Source organism: Colletotrichum scovillei (genome assembly GCF_011075155.1).
Source record: "Colletotrichum scovillei strain TJNH1 chromosome Unknown Contig00010, whole genome shotgun sequence".
Taxonomy (NCBI): Eukaryota; Fungi; Ascomycota; class Sordariomycetes; order Glomerellales; family Glomerellaceae; genus Colletotrichum; species Colletotrichum scovillei.
Window position 1 is genome coordinate 2,698,896 of NW_023336268.1, and position 25,812 is coordinate 2,724,707.

Below are 25,812 nucleotides of genomic sequence, written 5' to 3' on the forward strand. Positions count from 1 at the left end.
GAAACGAACTGTGTCGGACGCCCGAGCTTTCTCCCTTTTCTGGATGTTTATCATTTTTGACACCTACTTCATTTTCATAGTCTTTTTGAAATGTCTTGGCTGCTAGTCCACCACTGCATTGATGGTTATTGAGGCAATGATGGATCCATGAATTTGCTTGTTGCAGCCTCTCCTGCCAGCTCTGTTCAGAACTTCGCCCTTGAGTCAGGAGAATGGTTTCTTCAACATTGAGTGGCCGCCCTACGACATCTTTGTTAGCGGTGACATCCCTTTTTCTAGGCATTCGAAACCATTGCCTTTTTTAATAAACAGCTCAAGGTTCCTTTCAGGCCCAGCGGCCAGATCATCGAGTATGTGAAATGGGTAGCACAGCTCTATCGTTTCCACCAATGGAAGCAGAGCAAACGCCGACTTGGCGCAGTCGCCTGTCCTACACAGTCTAAAGGCTTTTGGCCGACATTTTTCACACTTAGAGCGATTCGTAAAGTTTCTCCATTCGGGAGACAAGTGTGCCAATGCCTTTTCAATGATGGAGCATCCAACGCACCCGTCACTGGAACGGCTGCGCACTAGACGCAAGTCGACTATGACAAGATTCGACAGACTCGAGCCGTCATCTCGACTGATTCCATTCAATCCAAGGCCCTGGCAAAAAGCGCATTGAAAGAGGGTAGCGCTGTCCAGTAGAAGCTGAGGTGTTTGTGACATTGTGTGATATCGTCAGAAGCGGGGTAAAACAGGGACATTGGTTTTGCCTCTGCTCCTGACTTGAACTCGGAGATGAGACAATGCTAGCAAAGTCTCTGGAGAAAATAGTGTGACTTCCTCCAAGCTTGAAGCGGTTCATCAAAAACTCCAGGCAAACGTATCATAAGTGTAAAGGCATATCTCCAATTGTTGGTCGGTGCAAAATTGCTACCTGAGTGATAGCAGCTACCGCTCTCATCACCTGGCGTGTGATGACTAAGGCAAAGGTTGCCGCCAATATGACATCTGCTTCTACTCGATTTGCTCAATCACAAATGCCACACCTTGAGCAACGAAGTTAACAAGAGTGTTGTCATTTTCCCAATAGAAAATAAGACATAGAATAGCACTGATATTAGACCAGTTCAACATGGTCCATATGCATGAACTCTCATACTTGATTCAATTCAATCGGGTGTGAGACGACTGTGCATCCGCTCTGCCAAGCTTGTGTGCTAAGCCTCAGCCGCTCACCAACCCATCCACTGAATCCTTCCCACGCTAATGCTGACGACTATATTTAGATCTTGAGCTCTCTGCGACCTGTATGTATGCGGTACTCCGACTCGCACTTAGCCTTGCACTTTCTCTTAGCTTCATTTCCAACACGTGCATCACCGAGATCAGCTGGAGTTCATCGGATCCCGCCGTGGCTCATTCCAGAGCTTCTGCGAGGCGAAGTTGGAAACCACTGACGGAAGCCTATGTTTATGCTTATCCGGATGACATTCCGGTCTTGTGTCCATTGCTGTGGACCACTTGGCGGAATTACTGAGGTCTGCATCGAGGCTTGTTGAACCCTGCCGTAAGCCGTAAGACAGGCTGAGCCCGGGTCCCGATCTTAGACCCGTCGTAACACTCTTCCAACGGAAGCCCACCTTAGCTCCAGCTCCAGCCTCGCCGAGCATAGCTTTCATGCGGCCATCGTGAGAGCGTTGGTCATCCCTTCAGTGATGAGAAGTAGACATAAAGCCACGGCTCTTTTCCAGATTATTCACCACAACCACTATCTCAACAATTCATTTTCAACTTAGCTTCTCTAATCCGGAGTTTCGTCGCATCGCAACTTGCTCCAACCTGCCCAACACTTACTTGGTACTATTATTGTGGCTTTTCTCCAACGCAATACAATGTCTTTCAAGCTCATCCTCGCCATGGGCAGCATCATTTCTCTCGCTGCGTCGCTGCCCCACGCAGCTCGCGAGTGCACTCCATCCTTGACACCGGGCATAATCGCTCATCCTCAACACTTCAACGTCTATCAATCCGCCACGCAACCGAATCACCCCACAGACAACGTCCCGCATCTCGACCTCCACACCAACATCACACGGCAGGTCGTCATTTTCACCGGCATTCCGTCCTCGGCTACGACTTGCTCACTCGGCTGGCGCCAGGGACCAATTGAAACCCGCGTCTTCCGCGTCGACGGCAACGGTCTCGTGTCTTCGCGCCAGCTCAAGTCCGAAGGCTTCCCAACATGGACCAAGGGAAGCAACGTTCTGATCAACCCCACGACCATCGCGCCGTTTCAAGAAGGCAGCGAATTCTCAGCGGGCATGGATTTCACGTTCTGGGACCAGCCTGAATTCTCCGCACCTGCGACGCACGGCGGCCCGAGTGTGAAGTGTGAGGAGAGGATCGTTGTGGAGTTGGCAGTCAACCTTAACGATGGACAAGATGGTCGGGTGTTCATGCAAGATGATGCCGATAATGGCTTGTACATCTCATACTCTTGAAAGAGGTTGGCTTAAGCAAGGTGTTTGGTTTCGCATTATAATTAATGGGATGGAGCCAGGGCGTAATATCATCTCCGCGCATTGCATAGACATATCAAATTGCATCAATCAAACTTACCCATATTCGAAAAATCAATATTCCATTATGTATTTCACTGGCACGCTTATGGCTTGGAATAGCCCTGAGACTTGGGCATTTACGAACATGAGTTGAGGATCAGTACTTGGAAAACATGGGTCACTGCTGTCACGCAGACGGTCATTCATTCAGGTCACTTTGATCAAGACTCCTACCAGTTGTTTGCGGTTGCCACCAAGTAGACTTGAGCAACTTTGTCACTGCTGGATCAATGGCATATTACCTTGCTTTCCCATCTACCTGCGGCATTGGGACTTTGACCAATCAGTAGTTCTATGATTTCATTTCTCTATCCAGAAAGCAAGCAAATGACATCTTCCTCGAATGGTATTCCCGCATCATCTACAAGTTTTGCCTACATCCCAGGTGAGCAATAGTGAACATCAGCACGGACTTGGAGGTTACGCGTGTGTGTGTCAACGATATTTGAACTCATATCGGTAGTTAACACACTTAAACCTCCTTTGAGGCGATAGCCGGACTAAATCTCTTCCTAAGCTAAGTTTCTCTTCCGTAACGCTTACCTCAATAAGCGATTTCAGAGACGCTCTGATGTCACAAGGAGTCCAAGGTGTTTACAGTCGCTGAATCGTCCGCGTCAGCAGGTTGCAGCACGAGAAGTTGGGGTATTTTGGATCAAATAGCGGTACGTACCACGTCAGCCGGTTGCAGTAGCGTGCATAGATCAAGTGGACCTGAGCTCTAAAGCTGAGGTAAACCATCAACGTCAAAGAAGCAGGTCCCATTTCTCGACTGAACAACCACCAAATCACAGCATCGTTGTTAATTCCGACTCTGTTCCAAAATGCTTGCTGACGTTTCGTTCGACTCATTATGACTCTTCGCTTTGGTTAGCAAATCGTAAATGCCACTATGACTGACGTCCACTGCCAGATATTGACTGCCGTCCACCTCGTTTCTCGCTACATCAAGGTCAAGCAGTCTCCCTGTGTTGCTCGGAATCGGTTCATGGTAAGAGATCCGGCTAAGGTGCCATCTCCATGCCCCAATGCCGCAATGATGTAGTCACGGCATCAGCAAGTTGCCACATTTCTCGCCCTTTACGGCCGATACGAGCGAGAAATCCGTTGCATGCTCCATGTGTCAGGAATTCCCAAACCTAATTCCGAATGATGCGAATCGATGATTCTAGTCACTACAGTCTAGCCCCCGACGTCAGAGCAGCGCGAGAGACTATGTGTGGTGAAAATGGTCAGCAGTGTGAACCGCAAGCTAAGTAGTATGCTCCATCAAGGAAGCTAAGATTATAAGTACATATACTGTTGACAGCTCGTTCACGAAGAATGGGGACATACACTTGAACTCTCATCTCTCGTGTCCTGAGCGTCAACTCATCGTTTCGAAATACTCCCATCGCATACCATCAAGTTGCTTTCTTGACACCTGAATTACTCAATATGGCCCCTCAACTTCAGCAACCCCTGGACACCTATCTGGCCCGGCATCGCCAGCTTTCCCCCACGGCGGCCGTACGCGTGTCCCCCCTGGTTCTTGGCGCCATGAACTTCGGCGAGAAGCAAAAGGCCACCATGGGTGAATGCACCAAGGAGACCGCTCTCGAAATCATGGACCACTACTACTCCCAGGGCGGCAACTTCATCGACACCGCAAACAATTATCAGGCCGGCCAGTCTGAGGAGTGGGTCGGCGAATGGCTCGCATCTCGAGGCAATCGCGACGACATTGTGCTCGCCACCAAGTACAGCAGTGCTTACCAACTCCACGACAAGTCGAAGCTGCAATCCAATTATGGTGGCAACAGCACAAAGTCATTGAAGCACTCCGTCGCACGATCTTTGAAGGCCCTCCAGACAACCTACATTGACATCCTGTACCTTCACTGGTGGGACTATTCTGCCTCCATTCCTGAGGTCATGCACTCGCTCAATGATTTGGTTACCTCTGGCCAAGTACACTACTTGGGTATCTCAGACACCCCGGCCTGGGTGGTAGCCAAAGCAAACCAGTACGCCCGTCTCTCGGGACTCCGCCAGTTCGTCGTCTACCAAGGCAACTGGAACGCGTCCCTGCGCGATTTCGAGCGGGAGATCATCCCCATGTGCATGGATGAAGGCATGGGTCTCTGCCCTTGGGGCGTTCTCAATGCCGGCCGCTTCCAGACGGAGGAAGGCTTCAAGGAGCGTGAGAAGCACAATCCGGGCAGACAGAACAAAGTGTCGGAGCACGATAAGAAGGTCTCCAAGGCTTTGGAAACGGTTGCGAACGCCAAGGGCGCGTCGCTTCTCGACGTTGCAGTTGCCTACGTCATGCACAAGGCCCCGTTCGTCTTTCCTATCGTGGGTGGGCGAAAGCTAGGCCATATCGAGAGCAACATCAAGGGGCTTGGTCTCGCTCTCACCGAGGAGGATATTCGCGAGATTGAGAGTTCGCACGAGTTTGATCCTGGATTCCCTCACACTTTCTTGAGCGGTACTTCGCTTTTCGGAGGGGCTCCTAAGGGAGCTTACCATCCTGGAGATGTGTGGCTGACGAACTTGATGGGGAAGTTTGACTGGGTCGACGCTCCCAAAGCAATTTCGTCGGAATGAGATTGAAATTTAACCGGTCGCTCAAGTTGTTACTCATAAAACCTGGGATTTCACGGGAATAGAGAAGTAGAGCGGCTTTTGTCAAGAGTAGCAAATCTTCAATGAGGAATTGGCAGCATTCTCTAAAATTCTATTATTCCACCTTCAAATCCATACCTTCATATCACATCCCGTATGATCAGTATCTTGCAGAAGTATAGCCCTATTGCGGAGGAACAAGGGTTTATCAGTCTGAAAGAATGAAAGGTTTCTTACTACTATAATCCTAGTCTTGTTATATATCTATCGATGGTTCCGTCCAGAGAGCGTGGGAGCTGAGAAGGATACTTTAGTCGACAAAACCTAGAGCAGATACCATTGGGAAAAGTTACTCGCCACATTTCGAAAGACCGAACGCTGTCCATATGATATGATCTGTATCCATGTGTCTGTGAGAAGTAATTTGAAATATTTAAGGTGGTCGTGCATCGGGCATCTTCGTCATCTGCGAATCCGGCAGTAATTTTTGCTCAGGGCCAGCGGGGCAAAATATACCGCTGGGGACTCGGGAATCTAACTCAACTCTCTCAGGAGCTTCCTCAAAGAGACATAATCCACAGAAATTGTGCCTCCAATCCTTATTTTCATGCTGTCCCAATACTTCAGTACTAAAGGACTTGGCTCAATGTTAACTGATCGGCCGGACTTAAGATAACTAATCGGCTGACGCTGGCTTGCATTGCCCGAGTCAAGCCCGGCGGATTCTCCAATGTAGTCCAGGCCATCTACACGCACCAGAGAAGGTGAGGAAACCGAGTCGGCCCGCTGCTTTGCGCTAATCTCCACGCAAAACATGACGTATCCCAAATCAATGGCCGAGATCGCGGGTGAGAACACCGCCTCGATTGCCAAGACGCTGCGGACTACCTTCCAGTATTGGCCAGAGTAACCTTGTATTGATGGTGTTAGGCATACAAAAATTCCAAGAGCCAAGCTGCTCACTCTATAAAGATGACAACTCCGGATGCAATGATGGACAACTTACTTCCTCATTCACCTCAGACAGTCATAGTTTTAGTCCTCGCCATGGCTCTGAACAATACCTTGGGCGCTCTCATGCGCGGCGTCATGTACCGCGGGGTTCCCGGTGAGATGACCGTGGAGAACATTCCCATGCCCACCATCCTCAACCAGACCGACGCCATAGTCCGCATCACGACTTCCGCTCTATGCGGTTCTGACCTCCACGTCTACCGCGGCTACCAGGGCGGTGCTCCCCCGTGGAATATGGGACACGAGGCCATTGGCTACATCTCCGAGCTTGGGAGTGCAGTCTCTGGGCTTGAAGTCGGTGACTACGTCATCATTCCTGACACGGTGAACCACGGTCGGCTTGAGATGGAGCCCGCCGGTTTGGATTTCTATGGCAATGGAGCTGTCATCACAGATGGTCTCCAGTGTAAGTTATCAACCTTCCTCAAAACGATTCGCTATGGTTTCCATCAGCGAAAACCTTCGATGGCTGACGTGCCGTATGTATTAGCTGAGTATGCGAGAGTTCGATTCGCCGACTCTAACTTGATCCCCATTCCACTCACCCGGGAGACAACCAACATCACCATCGAACAAGACTATCTGACTATTTCCGACATCTTCGCTACAGGCTGGGCTAGTCTCGACTTCTCTGGCTTCGAAACAGGGGATACGGTAGCAGTCTTTGGCTCTGGCCCGGTTGGACTCATGGCAGCATACTCCGCTACTCTCCGAGGCGCCTCGAGAGTGTATGTAATAGACCACGTCCAAGCAAGGCTCGACCTCGCCGCCTCCATTGGTGCAATTCCCATCAACTTCGCAGCCAGCGATCCCGTCGCCCAAATTATGGCTTCCGAGCCGAACGGAGTTATGCGTTCCGTCGACTGTGTTGGTATCGAGGCTCTCAACTCGACCTTGGAGCACCAGCCCAACATCATCCTGGATCAGATGGTCAATCTCACCCATATCGGCGGCGGCATTGGTCAAGTCGGAGTGTACATGGCGCAACCAGATTCGCCCGGCTCCCCTCTAGGATCCACATTTTCTCCCATCGCCGAGTTCCCTCTGTCTGACTTCTTTGGCAAACGACTGAAGTTTCAAGCTGGTCCCGTCGACCCCAAGCTATACGCAACGATGCTTGTGGACCTTATCAGCAGCGGCAAGGCAAGCCCTCATTTCATCGCTTCGGCGAGTATCTCGATTGAGGATGTGCCGGCCTACTACGCCCGGTTCAACACCCATGATGAAGTCAAGGTTTTCATTAACTTTCCTTGACCGATCAGGGAGACATAATCTTTCAGGACTCGGTCAAAAAAATACACACTGAAATTTGGCAATTAAGGACGCTAGTGTTGGAGACAATGGTGCAGTTGAGATTGCACTCTCATTGCCCTGGCTCAGGTCGAAGTAGATGCCTCTTGAAGGCAACCTGACAATCCCAATCATCAGCAACTTTCCGTAGAAGAGAATACTTAATCAGACACTTTTTTACTTTACTTTGTAAAAGATTACTCTTTTGTTGTTTTCTCTCTTCTCAAACTTGGAAATCTCCAACGATACCAACTGTGTCATATCGCAACCACATCTTGTCGGTGTGTTCAGAGAGAGAAGATTCAGTGACTCCATCTGTCGGATTTCTTGTAAATCTGTCAGAAGATAGTCATTCTGATTGTGATGTTATGCGCATTTTCTCCTAGTCGGGTGACAATAGATGTAGCTTCGGATCAATGGTCAGATTGGCCGGTTCGCTCCCTGCTTCCTCTTAGTGGAGTGCCTCCGGTGACCGCCGAAAGACCTTGCTAAGCCAAAGCTCACAGAGGTGTAAGATAGTGTTGAGTAGGTTCAGATTTTCTGTCATCAGTGCCAGACGTGGTCCGCTTTCCGTCACGGAATGTCCGGTGGTGGTGCTCAACGGCATAAGGCGGTCGGGGCAAGGAGCTGAGAAGATCAACCCCGAGTTTGTGGCTAATATCCCGTGCTCTGACAACCAAGATGGCTCAGATAGTCAGTACAGTCCGTTTCGGGTTGGTGGTTGTTGAAAAGGCACGATAATCGGACCGTACTTCGCCAACCCAGTCAGAAACAGTGTTAGTACATAGAAGGCGTAGCATGGTTCAATGAGCGAGATTCCTCTGATACGTGAATTGTCACCTGTAGCCTTATTTTGACTAGAGGCCGTTCTCAAAAGAGGTGCATGAACTGAGGAGGAAAGCTTTGCATCCTCGTCTGGCTTCCTTGTTAGGTCCGCAGATCTCACGATACCGTCACATACGACCATACCCATTGGAAAACTCGGGATCCCGTCCGCTCTCCCATAGATAAGCCAATGAGGGCCGGATTAGTAGTTGAGTCGGTGACGATCAGCGAATACCTGGTGTTGTATGTTTTTGATTTCTTTTTTCGTTTGAACTGTCAAATGATGCCTCAGTTGTAGTGGAAATCGGTGGGTGACGATAGCGGCGTTTTTGCGTTCTAGTGCGACTTTATGCGGGCCCCTCCCGTTTCTCCAATATAACCCATCATCAACTACATGTAATGAATTCACCAAATTGAAAGTTGAAAACCTGATCCACTTCTTTGGTCATTTTGGGACTATCAAGGATGACCGGGAGATGATTGAAGCCTCTCAAAAAAGCTAGTAATTATCCTGGATTGCTGTCGATCTTTCTCGCTTCAGCTGTCTTGTGTTCCATTATACCAGGCTTAGAATAATTACAAAGTCACTCGTGAATCATAAATTTTGTCATGCCATGACACGGATCCCAAGGCCTATGCAGAACACACCTATCCCTTGCCCGTTTGAGACAGCTCGACAAGGGTAATTCAAGCTTCCTCGATATCCTAGCATGCGTCAGAACTGTTGAGTGTCAGAAGAGAACGCATGCCAAGGCCCTGTCAGCAGTGACAGCCAAGGAGCACATCGTCGTTGAAGTATCCAGTCCAGCCAGCACCGCAATTGGTTGAGTCGTAACACATGAGAGCGTAGCTCAGTCAAATCACTGCTAGCTAAGAGCAAAGTGCCAAGAAAATCATGGTGCCTCGGAACTGATAATGCGTAGCACGCACAACGCCACGTCAAGTCGACTGGCTTGATTCAACGAGACATAAGTAAGCGCCGAGTCCCTAGAGGCCAATCTGTACAAAACAGACTCATGAAGCTGATCTTGACACCCAAAGGATGGCGCAAGATGACCTATGCGATATTTTGTGGAGATTGGACTATCCGAGTGAATTGGATAGGTGTATTGGAGGAGACGCGCGTATCATTCGGGGCAATTCAACTCACAAAAGCTTGCCAATCATTACGTTTCCGATCGGATAAAGGACACACTACCAGGATCATAGCCGTCACTAAACCATGGGAATGTACACACCCATTCAGGTGGAGAACTCATGCACCCCGCCGGGACTTCACATTGTAGGCGCTTGACGTTTGGAGTATTTCGCCGAACTGACGTTGAGAATCCCGGCGGGGTGTAGTAGTTTTCCCACCGGCATGGAAACCCTTTACAACTACCGTCGGCGTGACATGGCTATTCATGGACTCTGCTTAGGCGTCGCCACTTACACATATGAAAGCAACCAAGACCTTAAGTAACCTCGATCGCCTGCTCACCAGAGTCAAGAGTTTACATGCAATCCGTCTCATTGTACAGCGAACTGGCAAGAACTACAATTCTTCATCATGATGTCGTCTTACATCCGTCAAGTCTCTCTACTTGTGGCTACTCTTTGGGGTTGTGTCCAATTTGCCCAAGCCGATAACCCCATTGTCCAAACTATCTATACGGCAGATCCTGCCCCGATAGTCTTCGACAACAGAGTGTACTTATTCACCGGACACGATGAGAACGTAACAGCACCGTCTGTTGATATGCGCGATTGGCGTCTCTTCTCATCAGCCGACATGGTCAACTGGCAGCACCACGGTTCTCCTCTATCACTCTCGGCACTCAGTTGGGCTAGTAGAGATGCATGGGCTGCACAAGTCATCCAACGAAACGGCTTGTTCTACTATTACGTTACGATCACCAATGACGCTACTGGGGGGAGATCCATCGGCGTTGCAGTGAGCGAGGAGATCACGGGTCCTTATCGAGACGCAATCGGAAAACCTCTTGTCGAAGATGGTCAAATCGATCCAACCGTCTTCATCGATGACGACGGTCAGGCCTACTTATACTGGGGCAATCCAGGCCTTTCATACGTCAGGCTGAACGAGGATATGATCTCATACAGCGGCAATCCTATTCAGGTTGAACTCACGGTGGAGAGCTTTGGAGACCGACTCGGAAACCCTTATCGGAATACGACGCTTGAGGAAGGTCCTTGGTTCTACAAGCGCAACGGCCTGTACTATATGGTCTTCGCTGCAAACTGCTGTAGCGAGGATCTCCGATACTCAACTGGGCCCAGTGCTACCGGCCCTTGGACTTATCGTGGTCTCATTATGCCCGCGCAGGGTAGAGCCAACTCGAATCACCCAGGAATCATTGACTTTGAGGGGAAATCTTACCTTTTCTACCACAACGGCGCTTTAGTTGGAGGTGGCAATAATCTTCGCTCAGTCTCAGTCGAGAGCTTTACCTACACCTCCAATGGTTCGATTCCTCAGATGAATATGACCGTAGAGGGGCCAGAGCAGGTTGTTGCACTGAACCCATTCATCCGCCAGGAGGCAGAGACAATCGCATGGTCTCAAGGCATCCAGACCGATGCGATCGGGGATGGTGGCATTCAGGTCTCTTTCATTGAGAATGGGGGCTTCATCAAGGTCAAGGGTGTTGCATTCGACAATGGTGCAACCGAATTCAGGGCGCGAGTTTCGTCAGCGACCGCTGGCGGCGATATCGAACTACGTCTCGATGATAAAACTGGTTCGCTTATTGGAGTTTGCCATGTGCCAGCTTCTGGAGGTTGGGATGTTTGGACCACTGTTTCCTGCCCAGTGGTTGAGGCCGTTGGTACTCATGACCTGTATCTCAACTTTGTTGGCAACGGACAAGGTTATCTGTTCAATTTTGACTGGTGGCAGTTCCAGTAAAGCTGCAGACAACAGTCATTAGATGAGGATGATAGCTTTTGTCATTCAAGTCTATCCTTACCTTGTAGTCCTTGATGAATACTGAATCTCGCGAGTAGCTTAGCAGATCACACGCGTAGCTCAATCTCAGACGGTTGTCTCGATATCAAGGGCAACCTGTTGCCAGCCTCCATTGCACTCAGGAGTCTGAATTTCATATCCAGGAATGTTTTTGACATCACACATGGAGCGTGACCGCAGTTCATCGTATCATCGCATCTAGATCGCATTTTCCATGGGTGACTAAACTTCAAGACGGGTCGAGTTTGAACATGGATGGTGCGATACAAAGCCATGTACGCCATTGAGGACCGCAGAGGGGCTCGTAATTACATGTCTACAATGGCATTTGCTACGGACCAAGACATATGAATTTCTTAATTGATTCGTTTGATTGATCTTGTTTTCTGTCAGCAGAAAACCTTCCTAGTTCGTGGTAATCTTCCTCCTCACTGCCCTGTTCTAACAGTCTCTCAAATTTAGGACGGTTCCAGTCACGCCCCTCTCCGTCACCACGTCAGCCCACGTTCTTCATCTTCCTAGCCAGCTTGTTATGGCTGAAATCATCCTCGGGATCAGCATCAGAGGCGGGCTCGGATTCATATTCTCATTTTCATGTTCTGTCTCGTGATGGACATAGTATCCCATCGACCAAGCCCGAGCGAGTTCATGGCCCGGAATTTCTCCTTGTAGATAGTGAAAAGGTCGGTCGTCCCATACACGTTGAACCCGTCACACCAGACGTTGGCCTCGCCACCCGCGAACCATGCCAGATTGCTTTTAAGCTCGGGCGCGGGTTCATCGTGGTGCCCTTCCGGGTCGCCCCAGTAGCTGTAGCCATCGTCAGTATGTATGTAGGATGACTTGGTAGCCACTTCTGCCCCTGCAGATAGAGATGCCGACACACAAAGGCGGGATCACGGTGTCTCGGCCGTTGTAAGGCGTATCGATACCTTCGATTCCGCCGTCGCTGACTTGCTTCTATGCTTGTCTATTCTAGAAGAATTTCTAACTTCGCCAGCCCTCTGAATAAATCCCGTCGATATCCAAAGCCAATGCCTATTCGCTGGAAAGCACCCGTGGCATTCTGATGGCGCAGCAGAAGCATAGCATGCTCAGAGATGGCAAGACAGTGAACCTCCAATAACAGTCCCTCATTAATGTCCTCCGCCAGCCTGCAGTAGTCCAACTCGGCGACGATCTGTTGCTTCCGTGCCTCGTATGCAACTAAGTTACCCGTGAGGCGATCGACCGCGTGGATATCCTGGCCCGGGTCGGAAGCAAAGCTGAACTTGTTGATGCCGTCCACGCAAACACAAATGTCGTCCCACTCCCGAAGCTGTGATCCGGGACTCCAAAGATTTCTCAGAAGCCCTCGGACACGTACACGACTCAAATTGGCCCCTCGAGCAACCGCCTCTGATGGCTCGATATGCAAACTAGGACCGTCGTCGAGCAGCTCCATCTCGGTCAGCATGTCAAATTCGGGCCACATGCGCGCCTCTAAGCCGATAGGAAGACTCGCCCAAGACCAACTCGGGGCTCCTGCCGTGCCTGGCCATCCTACGTCGGGCCCAGATGCTTTAGAAACACGCCAAGAGAGATCTTGCGCAAATGTTGCCCGCCATAAACCTGCCATATACTCATTGTACCCAGAAACAGCCGCCAAATATCGCGTGGCCAGTCCTGCGAGCGCACTGAACCTATCTGTCGGGTTACTCAGGCTCCGAGCCGTAAATGACTCTACTATAGAGTTCCATGCAAGCCAGAGCTCCTCAGGTTCCGATGTACGGCACTCGGCAAGAAATTTGCGTACGTGAGTAGTAGAAGAATGAGGATAGGTAGAAGAAGAAGTCTCCTCAACAAACTCGCCACGTCCACACGCCCAGCTGAATTGCTGACCGCCCCAGAAAAGTAGCCGCGGCGACAAATGCTCCTCCTGAAGTGTCCATGCCCGAAGAGACAGCGCGGCCCCTGCGCGGAGATCAGCAGGCGCCGTAGGGCTTACGGTAAGCCAGGAGTCGCCGATGCGGCATGGTTTGACTTGCTTTGACCACGCAGGACGAGGCATCAGCAACGACTGCGTGGCCTTGGTCGTCATTGTTGCGCATATGGTGACAGCTGCGTTGCCGTAGACTTCCTGCATACGGTGTATCTCCACCTCCTTATCTTGAACATCATCCTGGATGATGCACAATGAGTCAACCCAGAGCAAGCATAGCTCAAGTCCGTTTTCTGGGTCGCCTAACCGCCGGGTAATTTTGATAGCATCGCGTACCGTGCTTGGAAGATTTCCAGTTTCAAACGGTCGATATCGACTCTCCAGGTTAGCCTTCAGCGTCTGTCCCTGTTCAACTAGCTTGTTCTCATCCTCACTGAGCGTGCCAGTCCCCCAGCAATAGCTCAGAGCCGCATAACGAGGGGCCTTGCCGTTCATAACGAGACTCTCGCTATCAACCAACCGAGCACGTGAGTCAGAGAGCAGGTGAAGAAGCCGAGTAGGCCTGCGCTTCGAGTATGCGAGGTTGCCACAGTCAATATGACACTGTTCACACCCGCGGAGCCAATCTCTGATCTGCTGAAAGATCGCATCGTCCTCTGAATATTTCGACAGCTTCATGGGAGGCTTCGTGTCCATAATCGGAGCACAGCGGACCATCGCCACCGGAATCATGCTTTCCCCCTCTGTGTTGACGTGTATCCTTATCGCAAAGCCTCCATCCTCATCGACCAATTTCGCGCAAACCGGCCCTGAAGATCGTTCCAACACAGCAGCATGATCGGTAGTAACGCCTTCGAGAAGCAGCGCCTGCCGAAAAATGCGGCACGTGACGCAGAGCTGGGAACAGCTGTCGAGAGAGGCATAATCTTCGTGAAAAGTCACAGCCTTGGGTGGTAGAACGTTATGGCGCCTGTGGAAATCGAAAAGAGCCCGAATTTGTTTACAGCCTCGGCACTTTCTCTGGCCATCAAGATCGCCAAAGTCCTCAATAGTAGAAAGGCTGCTGTGCGTCTTCGGACCTTGGAACAACCACGACATCATCCTTGGTGAGGCTGAGGTGGCTGAGAAAGGTCGGTTTACGATTTTCAAATCATGATCCTTTTGATTTCATGCAGATCACTCGCAGTGCCCCTCTGAGCAGATGGGTTGGCTTTATCGGTTTGCGGCAGTGTCAGGCTGACATTCTTGGCTCGACGAATCGCATATTAAAACCTGATTCAGCTGTAAGACATTGGAGGTCAGCCATTCCTCGGCTTATGTACGTCCCCGCGTTCTTGATTCACAATCAGGCTGTTGAAATTCGGGGTATCCACTGCACCATAGACAGCAATCTAACTCCAAACGTCCCATCACTGTGGCGCAAGATAAGAGTCACGTTTTGAGTCATCACCCTCGCATCCCAGGGCAGGCATGAGGAGGTGTTCATAAAAACCTCACCTGTGTGAGCAGGTACTTTTCACGTGAGTTAGTCAACGAGGAAATGCAGTTCATGTAGCGTGCTTTCTTCATCCGATCGGGAAATGATTTTATTGAAGATGAGGATGAAGAAGCTAATATTGTAATCTACAGATCGCTGATTAAGCCGATATCATATCTTGTAGATAGTGTTACAACTCTGCACTGATTAGAGCGTTTCAACACCCCACGACTCTTCAACTATTAGTAAACGGTTCTACATCAGCGAGCTGCTCTTGGTCAAACAACTCAGCAGCACGGGCCTCTGAGGCATCTGCGCAGATTTTCCAAATATCCACCACTACAACAGCAACTGCGACAAACCTACATGAGTTGGTCAGCTTGTCTCTAGATCTCAGGTAGCTATTAACGTACGAAGCCATCGCAGCCACACCGCTGGCCGCCTTTTCGGGGCCAGTCGTTCCATACTTGCGAAATGATGCGCCAAAGGACCAGTCAGCGGCGGCAAATCCCGCGGCAAATAAGACGCTGATGAGGAGTGTGACGCGGCGGGTATTGAGACGACTCTCCTCGGTCATCAAGGGGTTCGGCCTTTGAGATGAATATACTGCGGAAAAAATGATTGTGTTCGCGAAGAGTGAAAAACCGCTCTGTAAGTGATCCGGATAATAGTAAGCACACAGTCAGGGCGACTCAGAATGGTGAGCTTCACGAGGGGAGGGGTGAGAAACTTGACGCACCAAAGCACAGGATCCCCAGGGAATCTCAGGCGGCATCGGATGATGGAAGTTCAATGGCCTTGACACAAAAGCCGCGATGCCGGCGATCATGAAAGCCAACTGGGTAAGGAGAAAGAAGCCGTGAACGGCGAACCAGTGTAATCTGATCATTGCGAAGGTTTCGAGCAATCGATTGGCGACAGGGAAGTCAAGGTATGTTTTGTATCAGGAGTAGTTTCGTTGTGAAAGTAATAAGGTGGTACCAAGCTGGCGTTCTCCGAACGATTGATCTTATGTATTAAGGTATCTAACAGGAGCCCTCCGTCAAAAGAGACATCTCTGAGCACCTGCCTAACGCCACATCACATGACCCATACGCTTTCGTCTTCTACTAAGACATCTTGTCGCCTTGCCTGCAGGTAGCCAAGTGGGTGACAAAGTCGATTTCCGCTCAACATATGCGACAAGCAGTTCTACCGCTATTATCACTAGTATTAGTATCTATTAAATAGAGTATATTTCTCTACGTATATACCTGAGAAGGACTTTGATATAGAAAGATAGTGATTATGATATGAGTAGTGAAAGGGGTACTTATCAAGATGAAGAGCAGGAAAACAACTTTGTCACCCACTTGGTAGCGTCTTTTCTCGGTTACACCAACATTGTTTTTGGGAAAAGTGAGAAAGCCGCCAAGATTAAGGTGGGCAAAGCTGCCGAGTCGCTAAATGAGGGTCCTGTCTAAGCTGCCTGGAACTCTGCATTCTTTCGACTGCGCCGCAGGCTGTGCCAGACGTAAGCAGGCAAGGCAGAACGGCAGGCGAGGCTTAGCACCAGCTCAAAATCGGAGCTTCGGCAGAGGTGGAATTATCTGCATGACGCTCGAGTCTGTATCTAAGCCATGACCGGGCCGTACCGATATAAATGTTTTACGACCTTACTCAATGTATGGAGGGGCTACGAACGTGCAATACCACAATGCCAGAAAACTTCCGGGGTATTTCCTCTGTTCTTGTTCCAACACGTTCTGAGAATTGCTGTCTGCATGGGCTACGTGTGTATCTTTCATTGGTGCGCCAAGAAGATACATCTGCCTGAGACATTCTTGCATTTTCAGTGATGAGGAGAAGATGGAAAACACGTGCATATATTGTTATATCACCAACAACTCCACCACCTTTGAGAGAGGTTCTCAACACTCAAAGATTCATTGACCTCATGAATTCCTGTAAGGCTCAATGAGCTTAGGGCCTTTTACTCGACATTGAGGAGCCAGTAGGAGACTATTGCCTGTCGCTTCTACTCATCCAAATCTCCAGGATCGCGATTCCAAATGGCTTGTGAGTGCTGCGTTGAACGGAGAGGGCTAAGTGGAGGGAGGTGGGAGGACCTCCGAGAGGGTATACAAGGCGGCTGCTCTCGGTGCGCCTTCATCGATCAATGCATCAGATTGGCTCCGTTTGGCACGCAGGAGGTCGACGGAATCTTGGTTCTACACGGCGACTACTGTGAAGTCTTGACGTACAATTTGTACAAAGATGTTACAAGGGTTGATGTCTTCACTACGGATGGTAAAATATTCCATACTAAGCACTCTCAGCAGTAATCTCCAGCAGATATCGGATCTTGCAGGAGAAGGTCTATTGGACCATGATATTCGTCTGTGTCCCCACAGCTAATTAATTAATGATTCGTAGGGCAAGAAGAGAACCCGTTACAATTGAAGCAGATCGCTGCCCATCTTCCGGGAAGTACAAGCTCAGAGACAACCTTCCGGACTATCAAGGGTTGGCTCAATGAATGCACCTCAAGTCACAAGTATTGTCCCAAAAATGGCAAGCAAGGGCACGAGCAACAGGCTTCACCCAAGAGACTCCTCAAGATCAGCAAAGATCAAGTCGTTCTGTGGGAGAATGTTGGGCAGCAGCCGTATGCATGCCTGAGCTATTGTTGGGGTGAGAGTGCCCACATTACCAAAACCACCAAAGAGACCATCGGAGACCACCAGAGAGACATACCTTGGAATCAACTTAATGCAACATTTCAGGATGCCATCACAGTCTGTCGTCGCCTAGATATCTCATATCTTTGGGTCGATGCACTGTGCATCATACAGGATTCTGAAGCAGACTGGACAGAACAGGCTGCGCAAATGGCTAGTATTTATGCAAATGCATATTTCACAATCGCAGCAACAAATTCCGGCGACGCATCTGGTGGCTGTTTCAGGAATACAAGCGACAAATATGTGTCAAAACTCTTGCCAGGGTACAAAGATACATATGTTCGTCATAAACTTCCCAAATTCCCATACATGTCAAATGAGCATGAAATAGGGAATAGCCCAGAATGGCCGCTTTTGAGTCGTGGATGGGCCTATCAGGAAATACGACTCTCACCACGTGTACTGCACTTCTGTGCCGAGGAAGTGGTCTGGGTCTGCCGAGATTATCAGAAAAGTGAAAGCATGGACAACGATGAAACTTTCACCTACGACGATGAGTGGACCAAGACGGGCTACCCCTATACTCCATATGGCATCCTTGAGAAACACCCACGGTACCTGTGGTATCGAACCGTGAAAGAATATTCACGGCTTCGACTCAGTAGGGGGGATGACAAGATGGCTGCCCTATCTGGGCTAGCCAAACAAATGCAAGATTTACGACTCGGCGATCGATACTTGGTGGGCTTGTGGGAGAAGACTCTCCTACTCGATCTTCTCTGGAACGTGGAGGGCTATCACAGCGCTCCTAAATCACGGATCGCCCGCTATCCGACCTGGTCATGGGCTTCATCACCTTACCAAGTCGAATGGGAGTCGGGAGTCCAGGGACTCAACATACCCCTGGACTGTACGCGAGTCGAGGACATCAAAGTCACGAACCGAGGTCCAAGCCATATGGCCGACTGCGTGGAGGCAAAAATCACATTAATGGCTCCTCTTCTGGACGCAAGCTCTTTGCTCACCGCTTATCAAGCTCGAGAAGTCGCATCCCTTGGATCAGGCAGTACCGCACGTCCTCAGCCATTCGATCACTTGTATCCTGAACCGTACGACGCCGTCATTACAAATCTTGATCACTTGTATGTTTCTTTGTACAAATCGGACGGCGGATCTTTTATCCGGGACATCACTTCTGCAGGACTATCTGGCTGCCTCATACCTCTCGCCGCGGGCTACGAGTTTTCGTCCGATATCGATGCTATCCATGTCCAAAAAGAACACAGCAGCGGTTGTTACAGGCGAGTTGGTCGTGCCACCTTAAGTCATGCAGTAACAACTTCGTATAAACAGTGGTATGAGTTCAGGAACAGGTACCAAGAAAACAAGTCCACTGTAAGAAGGCTGATAGATTATCTGCCAACGCAGAGAATTACGTTAATCTAGAGAGAAGCACGTTAATAGCAGATCCAGAGGGCCGCTAGAGTTCCATATATTCACGTTCTATGCAATACCATCTTTCCCCAAATTAGATCACCATATCCCATCGAGAACGTAACGGCGGCAGTCCGTACGTCTCCGCGTTTCTCTAATGCCGATTGCTCTTCAGATTTCAATGGTTTTGACTAGGTGTAATATTTGAATTTACTACGTGGTTATTGGAAAGTAGAAAAAAACCCGCGCATTGGTTCATGATTTGTTGTTAATACCTTAAATGGCAATGTGTTGGCGCTGTTCCGCACTCGGTGGCATTGTATGAGCACATGCCTTCCTAATGCTTTGCTGGTAAAGTTTCCTTGAGATATCTAAAAGTTGGGGCCAAGGGGTGCCCGTTCCGTGATGATCCGGAGTTGACTACAGTTGCGGTCCGGTATTTTCTTAGTCTCTAAGCCGACCTTGCACGATATCCGCACGATGCTTGGCGCCATGATATAACCAAAAGAAAGGAGCATGTAGGAATCAAGCCCTTAGTTACGGGATTACGGGAAGACCCCTCGAACCACAGCGTTGAGTTCATTACGAGTCTCTCACTTTTATTAAGCATTGCGGAGGTTCGGCGGGGTTCGACGAAGGTTTGCGGACTTGCACTTGCGGAGATGGCGAAAGAATCCGAATAGCGTCACAGCGGAAGTAAAACATGGGACGGGACATTTTTGCATACATTTTGACTCAGCTTCTCCAAAAAAGAACATCGAACATGACATAAGATCATTCCGTACACCTCAGCTTTTCAGAGAGGGGGTATTCTTTTCCAAAAGAGGTATCTCAAGGACGGACCTCGTCGTTGATGGCTACAAGATATAAAAGACCGCAACCTCTAAATTATTCTTGTTATCACCAGCATAGAGTCCAAAGTGTAGGCCACCAATTACACCCCGAAATAAAATCTCGGAGAGAAACACATTTGACAGACACCAAACATACGTCAAACACAATGACCCAAACACCTTCCTCCCCATCCCCAATCGAAATAGCCCACCTAGGCCTCCGAACCCCAAACCCAACCCCCCTAGTCACATTCTACAAAACCCTCCTCAACGCCCACGTAGTCCTCCAAAACAACTACATCTCCGTCCTGACCTGGGACAAAGAACACCACCGCCTCGCAATCCTCCACCAACCCCCTCCATCAACCTCCTCCAGTGACACCAACCCGTCACCATCAACCGGACTCGACCACATCGCCCTGAAATTCGCCTCTCTCAAAGACCTAGCCCTTGTGTACCACGCCGGCAAAGCGGGCGGTATAGAACCCCATCTCTGTCTCGACCACGGCGTGACGACGAGCTTGTACTACAGGGATCCGGATGGGAACCAGATCGAGACCATGATTGAGAACTACGACAACCCCGAAGATGTGTGGATGCGTATGAATAGCTTGGATCCGTCAAATACGCGAGGTGTCAAATTTGACCCAGAGGAATTATTGCAACTCTAAGTTTGCAAAGATTGTGGCACAGCCGAGCACGAGCAGGCGAGCTGGGGGCAGAAGACAAGACTCCTAAGCGAGTCTTGAGGTCACCAAAACGCTTTCAAGGATAGAGGAGATCGCGAATTCTTCGTACAAGTATTAATATTTACTATGATTATGAAGGGCAGCAGCGCTGCTATACTTCCACGATTACTCTATCCACCGTGATATACAAGAGTACCAACTATGTATGCTGTGGAAGCAGTGCGTGCAGGCAGACTTTTGTGCTTGCGTCTATGTCCATGGTATAAGGCCGTTTCCATACGGGTAAAACCGTCAATGCTACCTCCGTCATCTCAATCGCGAAAAAGCAAATGTCTTGACTCCATTTGTCCATGTATAATGCAAGCTTTTAATAACAAATACCACTTCATCGTTTTCGCAACCCTCGCATGCCTGGACACCGGTAGGATTCTACCAGTTGCAGAACATGAAGTAGTGGTTGATGAACAGGTTGTAGACGTTGATTATGATGAGTGGCAAGGGATGGTACCAGGTGAAGCCAGTGACAAGGCGCCATGTGACGACACCGACCATGGCACCAGTGACAATGAGGGTCCAGATAATGCAAAGAAGGCGCATGTTGCGATACTTGTTGCTCTTGTGAGCCTTTGAGTCGCCAGAGGCAGCCCAGAGAAGCTCAATGTTGAAGAGACGGTCCTTGATAGCGGTGAGGTAGGCGTAGCTCTGGACCGTCATGGCATGCTGCACGTTGAAGCCATATTTGGCCTTGGCCCAGCAACGCATGAGGATGACACCGTATAGAATCGAGGGGATAGCAAAAGCCAGGTTCCAGAACTTGAACCATTCCGGGCGGATAGCAAGGAGAAGAGTACCGGCAATAGGGGCGAGGAAGATGTTGAGTGAGACCGCAGCGTAGTACAAGAAGCCTGAGTTTGGTTAGATGGGTGACAAGTCGCCGTAAAAGAGAAGTACAAACCTGAGAGATAACAGATTTTTTGCATGAGGGTGAGGTTCGATACCCAAAAGTGGCGGTTGGTAAGAAGAGTCGTTGAACCACGAGCCCATCGCATCTGCTGGGAGAAGAAGGCGCGAGGAGAGTTGGGGCAAACACCGGTGGCGAGGCATAGAGGTATGTACTTGACCTTCCAGCCGCGGTCAACCGCACCGAAACTGTGGAATATTAGTCAAAGGTCTTGCAAGTTGGTTGGAGCAAACTTACCCAGTGTGAACATCCTCAGAGAAACCAATTTCGGCCGTTCCGCCGACCTCGACAAGAGACTCACGACGGTAGAGGGCATTGCTACCAACGCAGATTGAGGCTCCCCATCTGTTACGATTGACCTGCACGACACGGTAGAATAATTCCTGAGTGGCACCCGCACCCTGCTCAACCCAAGTTTGGTCATCAGTGACGCGGAAGTACTGAGGGCTCTGAACAAGGGCCGTCTTATCGTCACCCAAGTGCTCAACCATCAATTCCTTAACAAAGTCAGGGCGTGGGCAGAAGTCGGCATCGAAAATGGCAAAGAACTCTCCGCTGGTCTGTGCAAAGGTCCATCGCAGGTTGCCAGCCTTTCGGAGACGGGGCCGGTCATCGCGGACGGAGTAGTTGAAACCATATTTCTCAGCGAGAAGTCGAACCGGTTCCGAGTTGCCATCGTCCATGACGTGAACCTGGAGCTTGGACGCAGGCCAATCAATATTGACGATGTGCTTGTATGTGTTTTCCAGGATTTCGATGGGCTCGGAACAGCAGGGGAGGTAGATATCGACGGTCGGGGCGTTCTCTTCGGTAATGGGGAAGCGTTCAACCAGATCCAAGTGAGCCTTGTAATCCCAGTCTCGACCAATGATTCCGACGGCATAAGAGATCAACAGGTAGATGCACATCGCTCCCGCGAAGACGCCATACCAGTAGAATGCCGGGGCAGAGAGCGCGAATAGCCACATTCCGGCGCCGAGCGAGAGGAAAGAGAAGACGCCAAAGATGTAGAGAAGCAGTCGGTTGGTGTGAACGTAGCTGAGCTTCTCGGTGTCATTCGGGCATACCGGCAAGACCAAAGGCGGCTCTTCCTTGGGGCAGTAGGTTGCGCGGAAACGGCCGTAAAGTCTCTTGGGGAAAGACTCGCCCGATGAGGGTGGAAGTGCGGTCGTGTGCGTCTCCTTTGCCTTCTCGGGGTCGGAAATAACAGGCGGAACATGGCTAGCTTCAACATCCGTCTCAGAAGAGGATTGGTGATGGCCCTTTTCATTATAGACCGGAACTTCTCTGCCCAGCGGTGAAGGCTCCTGGTACTTGTTAGTTGGGTTTGAAGAAACGAATGTTGAGCAACCTACGATATCGGGTCTGCTTAGACGGTGGTGAGAGGAGTCGGCCCAACTTGATCTCTGGCCTGATCTGTCTGTGGTGTCGTACGGATGTGTTTGCCCAACAGCGTTCTAAAATATGTCAATGTCTTTTCCTTCAAGCCGGAAGCCATTGCCAGCGGCACTTCATGGGAACGTACCACAGTAAAAGTCGAGTCACTGGCGAGGGAGGGAGCCGCGCTCGAATCATTGTCGGTGTCGAACGGGTTAGAACCGAACGGATTAGTCGGGGGCGTCAGGCTCGAGTCGGGAGAAGCTCCCCGTGGTGTGAAAGGGGGCGACATTATGGTATTAGATTCCCGTAAAGCGACACAAGCTACCTTCACAAAAGATTACTTTTTGTGAAGGTGATCGAGAGTCGGCTCGGGCTGACAGTATAACGAGTGCGCGGAAGGGGTGGTGAGGCAAATGAAGATGGCTTCAATTGTCGATGTACTCCCATCAGGTTCCTCGAAGTAGATGGCAGGGTCTCGGGGCAGCGAACGCGGGGCAGGGTGTAACAAGAGCTCGAAGCTGGAAGTAAAAGAGAGCAACGAGTGTCGTCAAAGCGAGTGACTGAAAATTGAAAGTAGACCAGCCTCGTGGAGTTGAACTAGCGAGCGGGCGAGGCGGCGAGAGTAGCGCGGTGATGGCAGCGCGGTGATGGCAGCGGAGGACTAGGAGCCAACGTCTAGCTTCTAGGTGCAACGAGCGGGACGGAGGGAGGAAAGGTTTTGTTCAAGGTAGGCCACACAGACGGCGGAATGACGGAGGAGGAGAAGGTGTAGGGTTCCTTAGGAGAGGCGAGGTAAGGTGAGGTGGAGGGGAGGACAGGCAGCCCAAGGTGAAGCTGGGATAGGATGGGGGTGGTGAATGTAGCGGAACCAAACAGGCAGGTTCACCACAGCGTGGAGAGAGGAAGGCGCGGCGGCCTTACGACGGAGTACCTTACTCCAGACAGACACGCGAGCATACGAGAAACAGGAATAAACGGCCTAGAGAAAAGGCAGAGGAAGACAAGGCAAGCCTCAGTAGCAGGCCACTTCAGGCCAAGCAGGAGTAAACACACCGTCTTGCTTCCTCCTGCAAGGATGTGAATACGGTATCACGGCCACGGAATGAGGCACGAATACGTACGGCATGGTGGTATCCCGTAGGTAAGTACCTCATCGCTAGGCTGGGCTGGGCTGCTCCGGGCTTGCTTTCAAGATGACCATGTTCATTCGTTGAATAATGTCCGGATCGTAGGTATCTTCTGCAAAATCGACAAGGACATTTCTCTGCCCCTGCCTTGAATATCCCCGCGAGTCGCCAGTCCACCCGTGGCTGATGTGTGGGCAAGTGATTAGGATCGTGGCAGGGATACAGCGACCATTGAACCGTTTGGCGGTTGCAAGGGCTGGTTCACTGCGGGTATGTCTCTCATGTCTGCATGCGCTTAGCTGCCTGGTTACGGATCGTGTTGACTCCCGTCGCTTGCAAATCATGGCAATGGCCCGGTGGGAGAGATGTTGTGACATCACCGCTGGGAAAGAGTCAGAATACCTACTGGCCTTAGCCGGTGCCATTGCAGCTGGACCCGATATCTCAGATTAAGGTATGGCAGCGTAGCAGCGTGCTACGCAAGGTAGCTAGGTAAGTTGGCTAGCTCAAGGCTAATGACCGTAGGTTGCTGTCCATGGCCGAAATCTGCATGGGAGGTTGACAGTCGCCGCAGACTGCAGGTGAACCGCAAAGCCTTAGGGGGGAATAACCTGACTTCAGGATTTCCACATGGCTACGGAGTCAAGTACCGGTACAATAAGTTGTGTGGGGGGGAGAAGGGAGGAGGCTGGGCCAGACGGAAACAGCCAGGAAGAGAAGCTGGGCAAAAAGTGACAAACGGAGCGGAGAAAAATCATGACTTGGATCTAAGAGTCAGGAAAGAATGAGGAATGAGAAGAGCATGGGAAACAGAATCTGATGCCACGCCGGAGTGGAGTGGGGCCGGCCGGAGTGGACTCCGTACATGATTGGGCAATGCAGCCTGTAAATATCAATGAGGGAAACACTCGCCTGCCATTTCAGATTGAGAGATACCTTGCTCCGTACAGAGTACCCATGGAGCAAAGAAGGCGTCAGATAATAGGTATGTCCCGATGGCAGTCCCAGAGGAAGGATACAAAAGATCAAAGCAGGGTTGTGGGAAATAAGGTAGGTGTCCCGTGCCTGCCATCCATGGTATGGCAAACCGCAAAGCAGGTGGCAGGCGGGAGTCGCGGGAGAGACAGGGTGGGCAAGAAAGAAAAAGCCACCTGCATCATCAAACGTGGGCCTATTTCCCGGTTTGCCTGTTGCATTCGCGGCGTCTTTGCACTGACAATTCAGGGCAGCTACTCGGAAGATTCTTGCAAGCGCAAACACCAGAGAACGAGGCGAGGATGGGACGGGAGGATGGACATTGGAAAAAGCCCATGGGCCTGGGAAAGAGCCGCCAAGACGTTACCTACCTTATCGGCAAGTGCAACGGAACCATGAGCTGACTGTCACAGTACGTACCGGATCATGAACAGGGGTACCTAGACCTGCAGGCGCTGCTAGCGTCAACCACATCACGGGCGCCAAGGCCCCAGAGGGAAAGTCGACATGCGACTTGCTCTGGAAACTTGTGGGAAGGAGCCACGAACGGCACGAACTGCAGCCACCACAGCGCCTCATCGTGTCGGGCGCCTTCCGGATGAGCAGCTACTTTTTTCTATCTTCCTTCCCGCCTGCTGTGGCCTGTTTTGTTGCACCTGCCTGCCTGTCGTGGTTCATATCTCTGAGGTTCGTGTCTGGATAGGTACCTTGGGTAGATAGACCCCCACTTCTTGCTGTGTCGGGCACACTGTCGCTCCTGCTCTCACTTGTGCCTCCTTGCTCGCAAATTATGTGTACCGCATACTCCGTACGTCGGATAAGAATCAATGAGGAACACCGCAGAGCGGAGATCGAAGATGAAGGAGCTACAACCACGGCAGGGAAAAGAGGCAGAAGCAGGGTTGGCAGCTGTCGAGCAAGCTGTCCCTGTCAAACTGGACGGACCTTTGATGGTCAGAGCATCAATCTGGACCGCCATTTGACAGCATCAACCAGGATGCCGATACCACGCAGCGAACCATCCCGCACACATCCACGCACT

The 25,812-nt window shown here is 50.5% G+C and overlaps 9 protein-coding genes across 9 annotated transcripts; 6 read left to right on the top strand and 3 right to left on the bottom strand.

Annotated features, from left to right (window-relative positions):
• Nucleotides 1–1,428: 1,428 nt before the first annotated feature.
• On the top strand, nucleotides 1,429–2,486 carry HER10_EVM0003442 (uncharacterized protein; the record flags this gene model as incomplete). Its single annotated transcript, XM_035473117.1, has 1 exon — nucleotides 1,429–2,486. Exon 1 carries the CDS (start codon nucleotides 1,878–1,880, stop codon nucleotides 2,484–2,486), a length of 609 nt encoding a protein of 202 aa, XP_035327796.1. The 5' UTR covers nucleotides 1,429–1,877.
• A 1,557-nt stretch (nucleotides 2,487–4,043) lies between these two features.
• Nucleotides 4,044–5,195, top strand: HER10_EVM0000070 (uncharacterized protein; the record flags this gene model as incomplete). Its single annotated transcript, XM_035469865.1, has 1 exon — nucleotides 4,044–5,195. One exon carries the CDS (start codon nucleotides 4,044–4,046, stop codon nucleotides 5,193–5,195), a length of 1,152 nt encoding a protein of 383 aa, XP_035327483.1.
• A 1,065-nt stretch (nucleotides 5,196–6,260) lies between these two features.
• HER10_EVM0006090 (alcohol dehydrogenase GroES-like domain-containing protein) lies at nucleotides 6,261–7,481 on the top strand (the record flags this gene model as incomplete). Its single annotated transcript, XM_035475685.1, has 2 exons — nucleotides 6,261–6,633; nucleotides 6,874–7,481. The coding sequence occupies 2 exons, from the start codon at nucleotides 6,261–6,263 to the stop codon at nucleotides 7,479–7,481; spliced, it is 981 nt and encodes a 326-aa protein (XP_035328056.1).
• Nucleotides 7,482–9,894: 2,413 nt separating this feature from the next.
• HER10_EVM0009032 (uncharacterized protein) lies at nucleotides 9,895–11,250 on the top strand (the record flags this gene model as incomplete). The annotated part of the gene is made up of 1 exon (XM_035478534.1): nucleotides 9,895–11,250. One exon carries the CDS (start codon nucleotides 9,895–9,897, stop codon nucleotides 11,248–11,250), a length of 1,356 nt encoding a protein of 451 aa, XP_035328309.1.
• Nucleotides 11,251–12,280: 1,030 nt separating this feature from the next.
• Nucleotides 12,281–14,382, bottom strand: HER10_EVM0012811 (uncharacterized protein; the record flags this gene model as incomplete). The annotated part of the gene is made up of 1 exon (XM_035482194.1): nucleotides 12,281–14,382. Exon 1 carries the CDS (start codon nucleotides 14,330–14,332, stop codon nucleotides 12,281–12,283), a length of 2,052 nt encoding a protein of 683 aa, XP_035328647.1. The 5' UTR covers nucleotides 14,333–14,382.
• A 561-nt stretch (nucleotides 14,383–14,943) lies between these two features.
• Nucleotides 14,944–15,705, bottom strand: HER10_EVM0005203 (uncharacterized protein; the record flags this gene model as incomplete). Its single annotated transcript, XM_035474826.1, has 3 exons — nucleotides 15,448–15,705; nucleotides 15,122–15,357; nucleotides 14,944–15,070 (listed from the first exon to the last, which is right to left on the bottom strand). Exons 1-3 carry the CDS (start codon nucleotides 15,595–15,597, stop codon nucleotides 14,944–14,946), a joined length of 513 nt encoding a protein of 170 aa, XP_035327972.1. The 5' UTR covers nucleotides 15,598–15,705.
• A 1,423-nt stretch (nucleotides 15,706–17,128) lies between these two features.
• Nucleotides 17,129–18,817, top strand: HER10_EVM0006584 (uncharacterized protein; the record flags this gene model as incomplete). Its single annotated transcript, XM_035476166.1, has 1 exon — nucleotides 17,129–18,817. The coding sequence occupies exon 1, from the start codon at nucleotides 17,579–17,581 to the stop codon at nucleotides 18,815–18,817; it is 1,239 nt and encodes a 412-aa protein (XP_035328110.1). The 5' UTR covers nucleotides 17,129–17,578.
• A 988-nt stretch (nucleotides 18,818–19,805) lies between these two features.
• Nucleotides 19,806–20,309, top strand: HER10_EVM0011741 (biphenyl-2,3-diol 1,2-dioxygenase 2; the record flags this gene model as incomplete). Its single annotated transcript, XM_035481164.1, has 1 exon — nucleotides 19,806–20,309. The coding sequence occupies one exon, from the start codon at nucleotides 19,806–19,808 to the stop codon at nucleotides 20,307–20,309; it is 504 nt and encodes a 167-aa protein (XP_035328545.1).
• Nucleotides 20,310–20,426: 117 nt separating this feature from the next.
• On the bottom strand, nucleotides 20,427–25,042 carry HER10_EVM0002641 (glycosyltransferase family 2). Its single transcript, XM_035472345.1, has 5 exons — nucleotides 22,814–25,042; nucleotides 22,644–22,745; nucleotides 21,526–22,595; nucleotides 21,283–21,476; nucleotides 20,427–21,232 (listed from the first exon to the last, which is right to left on the bottom strand). The coding sequence occupies exons 1-5, from the start codon at nucleotides 22,955–22,957 to the stop codon at nucleotides 20,757–20,759; spliced, it is 1,986 nt and encodes a 661-aa protein (XP_035327712.1). The 5' UTR covers nucleotides 22,958–25,042; the 3' UTR covers nucleotides 20,427–20,756.
• Between the last annotated feature and the right edge of the window lie 770 nt (nucleotides 25,043–25,812).

Bases quoted from the DNA above. Each gene is read 5' to 3' on its own strand.
- HER10_EVM0002641 (XM_035472345.1), bottom strand. From the start codon at position 22,957: ATGTCGCCCCCTTTCACACCACGGGGAGCTTCTCCCGACTCGAGCCTG. The intron at 22,596-22,643 runs GTAGGTTGCTCA...AACAAGTACCAG, and splicing joins GTCTAAGCAGACCCGATATC to GAGCCTTCACCGCTGGGCAG. The intron at 21,233-21,282 runs GTTTGTACTTCT...AACCAAACTCAG, and splicing joins AAAAATCTGTTATCTCTCAG to GCTTCTTGTACTACGCTGCG.